This window comes from Hippoglossus hippoglossus, chromosome 14, assembly GCF_009819705.1.
Source record: "Hippoglossus hippoglossus isolate fHipHip1 chromosome 14, fHipHip1.pri, whole genome shotgun sequence".
Taxonomy (NCBI): domain Eukaryota; kingdom Metazoa; phylum Chordata; class Actinopteri; order Pleuronectiformes; family Pleuronectidae; genus Hippoglossus; species Hippoglossus hippoglossus.
This window is the reverse complement of record NC_047164.1, coordinates 20,603,059-20,614,344: the sequence shown is the minus strand read 5'-3', so window position 1 is coordinate 20,614,344 and position 11,286 is coordinate 20,603,059. Positions and strand designations below refer to the sequence as shown.

The window sequence follows — 11,286 nt, the reverse complement described above, 5'->3', positions numbered from 1 at the left end:
GTTTTCCATAAAACATGGTAATTTTTAATATATGTGAAGTTTGGTATTTCTTTCATGGTAAAAAGGCTTGATTGAACATAGTCAAATTATATTTTTTCCACAGGTAAGGCACAGTCAAGCAGAAATGAAAAGCTTGTGTCTCAAGGTTTTACTCTTGTTTATCAAGTAAGTATGTAAATATTTACTAGTGGAGGGGCTTCAGATTTCTATTTTAGTGTTACATATTTGCCAGTATTAAATAAAAGTTATAGCTTAAAAGCATTTGCCATGACTAAGGCTCAAATTGGTGAAGGCAAATATCAGGCTAATCACAAACACATATTTTGACAAAAGCTGTGTATTTTGGAGAAACCCCCAGTGGAATGTACTGTGATGGGTTAGTGATTGTATTTTATTTATCTATTTAAAAGTTACAACGGCGATTGCACTGATAAAATCTTCCAAGTAAAGTAAACAACTGGGCTAATTTCAACTAAACCACACACACAAAAATTCGAGGAAACAGATGTGTCACTGGGTTAATTGAGGTTACGACAGCTCTCAGCTATGTGAGAGCCCGATGTCCTCCTCTCCTGAATAGATTTGTACTGTCAACATGAGTCCACGGTTTTCTAAACCATTTAGTCAATATCACATAACCCACCTATTGTTAGAACATCTTCCCTCTTCTTACCTCAGGGGGCTTGCTTGGATAATGGTCTACAGTAGGACAAAGATGTGTTTATGAAGCGACACATTCCTGGGCTCATGGTCTCCGGCTCGTGATGAAGATTATCCTCTGCTCTTTGTGGCAGAAATATGAGAAAGCTTGCAACTTCAGGGCATCTGCAAAACGATTGTCTAAAAGCATAATGTCACCACCTTCTTGCATCTCTTCCCTGAGTTTCCAAACCAGGAAGTGATGTCACTGCACCAGGCCCAGCCCCTCTTTTCACCTGAAGAGAGGGAGAGGCCACACTGAGCTAGACCAGGGGAAAAACAAGGAAGAGCTCACAAGCAGGCAGGTCGCTGTGTGTGTTCACTTCCCCACACTGAGCCTTGGAGACGAATAAAAGAGGAGTTTACCCAGGTGGTGGGTTTCTCAGCACGTATATGGACATCCCGGAGTCTCCAAACTGGAATATGGGACTGTTGAGGACCTTTGACTCCTCTGAGTTTGGCAGCTGGGAGAAGATTGGCTCAGGTGGATTTGGACAAGTATACAAAGTCCGGCACGTACAGTGGAAAACATGTCTGGCTATCAAGTGCCCTCCCTGCCTTCATATGGATGAAAAGTAAGTAACAGCTGTTAAGCCTCGTGGATTATCTTTGTACAGATGTGGAGCCAGAATGACTTCAAGTAGTGTGAGGGAATTGAGTTCACGGGCTGCTTCACTTCTGTGTTGGCTTCCTTTACAATCTAAGTTCTTGCCTTTCAGCCCGATCATCGTGATGACTGTGTTAATGACTAAACAGTAGATAGTGAGACGTTAGATTGTGTCTTATAAAAAAAGTCCCTCAGTGCTTCAGAGTCCTTTTTAAAAGGTGAGCACCAGGGGAGAAGTGTGACTCACTGGCTGCCAGTCAGGGCTCACACAGCAGCTGTAAAGGAGCCCGGGCAGCACACAGCCGGCCACATTTAGATTGTTAAACACTGTTAAGTTGAGCTGCAGGGAGCCCTGACATGCTGATTCATCCCTGGGGGCAAAAGTAAAGCCACATTGCTCAGGGACCCAATTGTTTACATATTCCAACCAGGCCAAACATGAAAGGTTCTCAGCTGCTTTCCCCAACCAACAGAGACATTATAATGCAGAAGCCTCAGGGAGGGGCTGATGTGAATAAATGTCCATTTCAGTGAGGACAGCAAAGGTGTTAGATCAGACACCCCTACAGTTCTGTTGTGTATCAGTGAATCTTATTTATGCTCTGTGTGGTGCCCTGCGGTTTGAGTGACTGGTGCCAACATCTGAGGAAGCTTTACCTGCCAACACTTGTCTGTCAGTGGAAGTTTCCACTCATGTAGAGTCTGTGTCTATACACACACACACACACACACACACAAACAAACACTGGGGTTCATCAGTGAGGCATTGTAAATGTTACCTCACAATAACCCTGAGAACCACGAAATGACATGAAGTAACCAGCAGAGCTGCACCTGCCTTACCAGAGATTGAGACAGCTTCTCTGAATTTGTAATTCATGACTTCTCCTTTCAGCCTTTGATTAACATCACATTATGACAACTCGCCCAGTCACCGTCACCAAAACATGACAAACACTAACTTCCCTTCAGCATTGCCCAAGAAAAAGAGGAATGACACCCTCCCCCCAAACTCGTGGTGCAACTAAAATGCATCCGCTGAACCTGAACCTAAAGATGTTATCACCTCCAAACATCTGCAAAGTGCATAAACAGTCATTTGTCTGAAGTCTGCATTGACCCACGCATAGCATCCACAGCAGCAACTCAAAGACACCTTTGTCTGCCGGGTTGCAGGCTGCCGCTGTGCTGTGGCACAGACAATAAGAGAAGCTGTAAAACCGGTCTTACCGGGCCTCTGTTGAAGCAGGGACATTGTTTTGTCCGGAGGAGCTGACGAGGAGCACTTTGGATTAGATGATGGATTTAGCAAACAAGTGCTTGCGTCATATTTGATTATTCTCTCCTGGTGGATTCGGGGGCTTGTACCTCCTTTGCCTATACAGATGATAAAGGATAATTATAGCCAGGCTCCTTCCAACAGAACATGGCTCTCTTAGTAACCTGATACACTGAGCACATAATAGTGTCCTCTGAGCCACATGAAGTCTCTTTAGGTGCATCTAATTTCATTTTACTGATGGTGGATAACACTGAATCCCCAGTCGTGCCCACCTAACGCTGCCTTTGAGGCACATTCCTTATGAGAATCATTAGTGATTCATCTTGCTCTCATTTGCCCTCATTATAGAGTTCGCATTTTTTTAAGCAGGAGACGTGTGCACTGAGGTCATGAATGACCTGCTCAGTTGTGTTTGAGGTATGTCAGCAGGGCCGGCACACTGATAAAGGGAGCTGTGCAAAGGTTGAGCAACAGAGGACGAGAGCTCTCCATAAGCATTCCAGGCTCGACCAGAATGTCCTCAAGGCCCTGAATGAGCCGCCGGGCAGTGGCGGAGCGCGATCCACATGCTTGGATTTGTAAATTAATTATAGACGTCCACAGAGGTCACATTTTCTCAGCGGCCACAGTTAATAGTGAACGTTCTGCATAGCTGGCAGCTCAGTAAGGACGATGTGCAATGTTCAGGAATTTGGGTTAGGACAAACGCTGTGCCAAGTGTAACAGCCCACTGAGCAGAGCGTGTCCTCAGAAGCATTTGGTAAATCTTTAATGAGAGGAGAGTTTTGATAATTATCTGCTCGCTATGGAATGTGGGATGGTTGCTTAAAACATAATGACCTGAATGACTTTTTTAAAGATGTTTTGTTTCAGCCATAAATGCAATGATGCGTCACGATATAACATAATAAATAATTTCACATTTTACATAGGGAGCGCTCAGAGCTACTGGAGGAGGCGAAGAAGATGGAGGCGGCCAAGTTCCGATACATCCTTCCTGTCTATGGGATCTGTGAGGACCCTCAAGGCCTCGTCATGGAGTACATGGAGACCGGCTCCCTGGAGACCCTGCTGGCCACTGAGCCGCTGCCTTGGGAGCTCCGCTTCCGCATCATCCATGAGACTGCAGTGGGAATGAACTTCCTCCACTGCATGAATCCACCACTGCTCCACCTGGACCTGAAGCCCGCCAACATCCTGCTGGACGCCCACTATCACGTCAAGGTAGAGGGTCTATTTTGTAGAATTCATAGTGTGAACACCAGTGGTGGAGGAAGTACTCAAACATTCCACTTAAGTAAAAGTACAAATATATATATATATATAATTAATAAATATATGCAAACATGTATCAGGTAAAAGTACATTAACTTATATTGAGTAACAGTAAGTAAGTACTTGCTTTACAATGAACTTAAAGTGTTCAAATGTAGCCTATTCCCCAATGCACTGGTCCTGGTGGTGGCAGAATCCATGTCAGGTGTTTCTTCTTCACCAGTGATTCTACTGCTGCAGGACATGATTTCATGAGAACAGCAGGTTTTTCTATGGCAGTAACAATATTTAAGAAAAAATAAAGATAGAGGAAAAATGATCAACAATTATCTCATTGAGATCACATATCAAGTGTACTGATGTCGTTTCAAATCAAGTCAGATCACAGCTGCATTTTATTGAACGTCTCGGTTCTAGGGGTTTCAAAGGCATTTCAGCCGTGAGGTGCTTTGCCTCTGCTTTTCATTCATGTTGAAATGACAGCTCTGCACACGCTCTGGGCAGACAGCTGTCTCTCAGCCACTGTCCAACCTCTGAGCAGCTCAACAGTACTGAGAGCAATGGGTGAGAACTGTCATATCTGAGTCTAATGCCTGGATGTAAACACCTCACCCGGGCCTGTCCGTACAGGATTAATTCTGCTCCTTTTTAAAACCTCCCTCTGTAACTGCGTGCTCGGTGAGTGTGTGGGTGTGCACTCCTTCAACACAAACGTGACAGGCCTCTCCTCTCCTACAGGCCAGGACATGGCCATGTTGCTCCCATCATACCTCTGAGTGCACATAATAAGAGCTTAGCTGCCTGTCACATTCAGCGGGTAAACTTAGTCATCAAAGTCACGGAGCTTCATGAGAAAGGCAGCGGGGTTGTTCTGTTTGAGGTTCTTATCTGATCACTTTCTGTCTCAGATTTCAGATTTTGGCCTGGCCCGCTGGAACGGCCTGTCACGGGCTGATGACATCAGCAGAGATGGCTTCTGCGGCACCATCGCCTACCTGCCACCCGAGAGCATCATCGAGAAGGACAGGGTGTCAGACACCAAGCACGACGTGTACAGGTTGGACTCTTCAGCACTTTGCATTTAACCTTTTTGTTTGAATGTAGGTATTAGTTTGGGATCGGTGTTTGCTGTCTGGCTGGATTTGTCCTCCTCCTCCTCCTGTTATGATCAGTTAAGCTCTGACTCATACCATTCACTGTAATCCATCAAATCTCAGCGGTGAATTATAAATGATAACTGTGTATTGAACAAATTAGCATATGAGTTATTTCAATATTTTCTGTTGAATCGATTTACCCGCTCACTTCCATTGAATTCTTCTGACTAACAGCACTGCCTCAGGTGCCATATTTGCACCAACTCTTATCTTTGATATTTTCCTTTTACTGACAGCTTTCAATTTTATTTTGCCCCCATTCCAGTTTCTCCATCGTGATCTGGGGAGTCCTCACACAGAAGAAACCCTACCAAGGTAAGACCTGTGTGCTCACAGGAATATACAAAATAAAATTGTAAAATGTTTGGAACAAATGCTTAATGTGAAAATACAGATGCTCTTTCAAAATGATAACTGTAAGTCCATATTAGCAATATTATCATTGATGAATGTCTCATGGTTTGACCACTGAATTCTTTCACTTGAGTATGTACAGTACATAATGACAGTCCATCCAATAGTAATAAACGGACCTCTCTGCTACTTGACTATAAACCAAATAAGTTACTGGAAACAATAAATTACTGGAATCAGCTTTCCTAATTTCCAGTAGACTAAGGTGACTAACACTCCATCTGCACAAGTTGTGTGTGTATATGTGTGTTTACAAGAGCTGCACTGTGTGTTTACTCAGTCAATTCCAGAGCAGTCAGGTGGACTGGGCCACAGTGTATTTTTATTCCCAGGCATATCAGGTAGTAGTTTGCTTCAAGGAGTTTGGCTCTTTTGAAGACCAGTGTCTGCCAGGTTTGCTCTGCCCATGTTGATCCGGGCATAATTAAAAAGTGACAAATAGCCTGGTTGCCGTCCCTTCCCATTCTCCTCCTCCACCTGGGTATTATGGCTTCAAAAGCAGGGGAAGTGTTTGTGATTAAAGCCTCTATCTGTTTGTTCTGACTCATTGACTCTGCTGATCCCACAGTCAGATACAAAGAGGTCAGAGCAGGAGCTCAGAGAGTTTTTACCTTTCTGCTCCCATGGGAAACAGCTTCCTTATCTGAGCACACAGGAAGATGACGATAAAACCATGCATGACTATCTGTATAAGTACTGGCGCCTACTAGCACCATAGGTTATGTCGTCATGTTCTGCAACAACTTAGGTTATGATTTAATTTAGTTGTATTTGCCTTCAAACATATTATTTTTAGAACATCAGATCAGAGTTGATTAAATATTAAATCTGGCTTGTTATTGATGAAACTGAAGTGTGGAACTATATTTCTTTACCCTAGGAGACAATAATATCCTGCAGATCATGGTGAAGGTGGTTAAGGGGGTGCGTCCAGACCTTGCTGCGGTGCCACGCTGTCGACCTACGGCCTGTGCAGGTTTCCTGAGCCTCATGCAGCGCTGCTGGGCCATAAACCCTGCGTCCAGACCCAGCTTCCAGGGTGAGTTGTTGTTCTGTGCTCACAAAAGTAAATAAATTAATCAAATGACAAAAAAGCTAATTTACTTCTCTATCTTTTTTCATAAGGAACACATTTAATCAAAAGTAATATATAGGCTTGCTAATCACACACACACACACACACACACACACACACACACACACACACACACACACCGAAAAAGAGTACATGCACACGTTTACATTAATTTTGTTAAAGAGAGAAACTGTTGGATTTCTCTTTTGTAAGATATGCCTCTTAAACTTTCTACTATCATGATCACATCAAGTAAATCCCTATGTTACACAAGTGACCCTATTCCTTTAACCGCACACTCTTGGATAACACACACGTGCAGCCGTCTGTTAAATTGAAGTTTTCTCCTACCCTCCTACTTTTAATGCTGCTTGTTCTTCCCTTTTGTATTCACTTATCCCATCCCTGCCATTACTGAAACCTGACCTAGAGCTGTCGTCCTTACAGAAATCACATCTGAAGCCGAGGAGCTCTGCTCCAAACCTCAAGAGGAGCCGAGGACCCCAACCCTGTCTACATCCGAGCCAGAGCCTGAGTCCCACAATGCACTCACTAGTGATCAGGTACGATGACAATGCCACATTACTCATTAACGTATAATTACCAACCCAGACAATGAGAGGCTTATCTCTAGACATGACTTTATAAGTCATATGTTGTGTAAATGTTTGATCCTGAACAACAATTGCACCACAGATGAGGAATGTGGACTGATGGGATTGTTTTACTTGTGTTCTGCTTGGTCATTTCCATGGCGTTCGTTGTTGCGTACGTGACTTGGAACAAATCTCTTATGAGAGGTGATAGCTGCCACGGCTGTTTTCAACTTCTGTATGTGTTCATCTTGGCTCGATCAAATTTAGGTAGCAAATTATCACATTGTCAACATTCACTATCCACCGCACAGTAAGTGGCTTTGGATGTGAGAGGCGGTCACATACCTGAGTGTGAATGTCATGGAATGTGATGTGTGTCAAAGAACAGCTTGTTCAAATATACTAATCAGGTTCTTTGCTCCACAGGTTAAAGACAACAAGCCAGTGCGTCCAAAGTCTGCCATGTTGCCGGAAAAAGATTACAGCCTGTCAGAGCTTCTGAGCCAGGTGGATTCTGGGATCTCCAGGAGCTTTGATCGAGTGAAGGAAGATGGCTGCCACAGCAAAGAGAACACCTGCAAGAGACTGTCTGGTATCTCCTCTGCAGATTCAGCCTTCTCCTCTCAAGACTCTATCACGCTGTCATTTGAGAAAGAAAGCACATATGGTAAGAGCTGATTACAGACCTACAACTGGAAATATTATATTAGTAAACAATAAAAGTGCTGTGCAATCCTGATAGCTTGAATACACGCAAGAAAGAACCACAGCTGATAATGAGTATGGTTCTAATTTCTTTCCTCCTTGCTGTTCAGATTCTGCTGAGGTCCAGAAGCGGAAGCTGTGTGAGGCCATCAGGACAAAAGACACTGCCAAGCTGATGAAGATCCTCCAGCCTCAGGATGTCGACCTTCTCCTCGATGGAGGAGGCAGTCTACTCCACCACTCCATCACCATGAACAATGAAGAGGCCCTCAAGTTCCTCCTAATGAACAATGCCAATCCCAACCTCGCCAATGACCGTGGCTCCACACCCCTCCACCTGGCCACTGAGAAGCACCTGAAGCCCCTGGCAGAGCTTCTGCTCGGACGCCGCAGCACCAACATCAATGCCAAAGATGAAGACCAGTACACAGCTTTGCATTGGGCTGCCCAGAATGGGGACGAGGCAATCACACGCCTGCTGCTGGACCGGGGGGCGGCCATCAACGAGACTGATGGCCAGGGACGCACCCCGGCTCATGTTGCTTGCCAACATGGTCAGGAGAATGTTATCCGAGTGCTGCTGAGCCGAGGTGCTGATGTTCAAATCAAGGGCAAGGACAACTGGACATCGCTACACTTGGCTGCATGGCAAGGACATCTGGGTATCGTCAAGCTGCTGGTCAAGCAGGCCGTTGCTGAGGTGGATGGGCAGACAACAGACGGCCGCACACCGCTGCATCTGGCATCCAAAAGGGGGCAGTACCGAGTGGCACGGATCCTGATTGAATTAGGAGCAAACGTTCACATTCTTGCCGATGGGTTAAACACGCCGCTACATGTGGCAGCAGAGACGGGTCACACCAGCACCTCTCGCCTCCTGATCAAACACCAGGCAGATATCCACGGCCAGAACGCCCACGGACACACTCCCCTCCATCTCGCCTCCCAGCAGGGCCACCTGGCCACTGTCAAGATGTTGATAGAAGAGGGGGCAGACCCCTACAGCTCCACCAATGCCCTACGCACACCTTGCCACCTGGCAGCAGAGAACGGACACTGTGAAGTCCTGAGAGAGCTGCTCCTTCACTGTCCTGATGGTGGCGCTCTGTCAGACGAACAGGGGCTCAGCCCGCTACACCTGGCAGTGCAGGGCGGATACTCGGATATCATTACTATGCTGTTACCCCAGGACTGTCGGGACTTAGTTACTGAGAGCACAGTGCTGCCAGTAGCTGAACAGCCCGTCCCACTGGATGCTAAGCTGCTCCAGAGAAAGGTTGTCATTCTCAAACTGACTGAACACAGAGATAAAGACTGTCCACAATCCACCAGCTCACAGTGTGCGTCAGCATCCTGCTAACCGGAGCAAAGACACTGTCACATCTGCGCTCACATCTGTCTCATGTGTCATTTCTGTTCTCCACTGATGCCTCAGAGTGAGGGAGGGATTGTTATTCCAATTTTAAGGGCGATTTTTGGATTTAGAGGCCCTTTGAGCACTGTAGGTATTTCATCAAGTCTGAAAAACTAAAATGTAAATATGTACACTGTAAATAGACATTAAATACTTTGTTTTGACTTTAGTTTTTTGTATACTTTTTTACATAACAAGCCTATTTGATGTAACAAGCATGTGTATCAGAGATATGATCAGGAAAGCTTTTTCTACACTGCTCTGCAGATGGTTATCCCTGTGACCTCCGTTTATCAGAACACAAGCTTTGGTCACAAAAGCTGGAGATCATCAGTGTTTGCATTAAAAAAAACAACTTTGGACTTCATTGTTCTGTACCTGTTACATATCGGTGCTTCATCATCCATTAAAACATATAAAACCTTATATTTTGTTTGACCTTGTTGATTTTTTCGCAACGTAAATTAAAACTTAATGAACTTAAGTTGTTTTCTTTCCAGACATTTGAGTAGAAGAGTAACATCAAGCGAGGAAGTTTGAGCTAGAAATCTCAAAATATAACCATGATAACAAAATGTTGTTTAAGGCCCAAATATGTAGAAAAGGGTTTTGTGAGATAAAACCTCACACCCAGAAGTTTTAAAGCTTTGAAAAGTTTGTTCACAGTACACGCCCTTTCCAAGGTAATGTTCAGAAAAGATCCTTTTATCACAGAGCAAATACATGAGCAAACTTCACTGCTCTCAGATAAAAAAAAACTCAAAATGCTATACAGAAAATTTGCTTTGCAACTTTTATCACCAGGTTTTATAGTTTTATACTTTGAGTTCAAGCCTGATACTGAGAGCCACCTCTCCACAATCCTGAACTGTTATTTTTTTCTTCTTCCTTTAATTTCTAAAGTTTCACTTGTCCAAAGTAAGCACAACTTTTCTTCCACCACCTCATGTTGCAGCAGGCTTGTGGGAGAGTGTTTTCTTGTCGTCAGTGTCTCTGCTCCACCTGCATGTGTGCAGGATTTATCGGCCTTGATGTCGACCAGACTTGGCATGTCTGCATCTGCAGCTTCACCTGTTCTGTTATTATCTTTATGTCTCTACTCCAGATCCCACAGAGCGTGCTCAGGTTGGCACAGACCATGGGAACTGCCCCCAAGGGGGATCGCAGGCTCTGAGATGATGGATGAGTGAGAAGGGGCGCTGAAGTTCTACCTACAATTCCAGCCTGTTGGCTAATTCCTCAGACCACTTAAGGTTTTCATCACTTTCTAAAGCCAACGTGCCACCCCTGACGCCTCAAGGGCTCGGCTTCTCGTAACCTGAGAAACGGAGTGCGGGTGGCTGCTGTTGTAATTGTCCTGTTTTTATAGCCAGTGTTTGCTGAGACCCAGAAAATGAGTGGTGAAAAGTGTGTAATCTGAGGCCTCTGTTTTGTGTACACAGGCCTCTATCCACGCCTGTTTCCTGGTGATCTGTCTCAGCTCTGGCGATGGGGAAGATAATGTGCGCTTGTTGCCCAATCACAGCTTCTATGTCCCTGTCAAGACTGCTGATGTCTTTGAAAGACTGTTGTGTTAGCTTCATGTTCTACAGTTACTCTGAGTATTGTGTGTGAGTTTTTCTTCTCTGGACTACAGCTGTCTTTATTCCTGAGTCATTTAAACCACCAGATTTCAGTCAATCAGATTTTCTGTTTTTTTACTCTGACACAAGAAACACATAAGATGATCTGTACCTACAGTAGAAACAAAAAAAAAACAAGATTTTCCTACAGGTTATTTCATGTTCGGTTGGCAGGACAAAAATGACACAAACGAAGCTAAATTTATGACAAATGGGCCAAAGACTAAGTCTTGGGGAACCTCAAAAGTACTGTTAAAAAAACTCTGATTTCATTTTATAAATCTAAAAATACTGACATCTACTTTACAGGTAGCTACCTAACCAAGAGTATGTGAGCCCTCTTTTAACACACCTTTCTAATATTTTAGGTAGTGAGTTGTTGGTCAGTGTTTAGATCAATACATACTCTTATTGTTTGTGCATTATTTACTATTGCAGTT

General features: G+C 44.3%; 1 protein-coding gene across 1 annotated transcript; it reads left to right on the top strand.

Moving 5' to 3' along the window:
- The first annotated feature begins 957 nt into the window (after positions 1-957).
- Positions 958-9,650, top strand: ripk4 (receptor-interacting serine-threonine kinase 4). Its single transcript, XM_034607050.1, has 8 exons — positions 958-1,274; positions 3,521-3,812; positions 4,772-4,920; positions 5,286-5,335; positions 6,315-6,473; positions 6,957-7,072; positions 7,532-7,772; positions 7,921-9,650. Exons 1-8 carry the CDS (start codon positions 1,093-1,095, stop codon positions 9,168-9,170), a joined length of 2,439 nt encoding a protein of 812 aa, XP_034462941.1. The 5' UTR covers positions 958-1,092; the 3' UTR covers positions 9,171-9,650.
- The last annotated feature ends 1,636 nt before the right edge of the window (positions 9,651-11,286 follow it).

Coding starts and splice junctions, on each gene's coding strand:
- ripk4 (XM_034607050.1), top strand. CDS start 1,093: ATGGACATCCCGGAGTCTCCAAACTGGAATATGGGACTGTTGAGGACC. Junction 3,813..4,771: donor ACGCCCACTATCACGTCAAG/GTAGAGGGTCTA, acceptor TTTCTGTCTCAG/ATTTCAGATTTTGGCCTGGC. Junction 6,474..6,956: donor GTCCAGACCCAGCTTCCAGG/GTGAGTTGTTGT, acceptor TCGTCCTTACAG/AAATCACATCTGAAGCCGAG.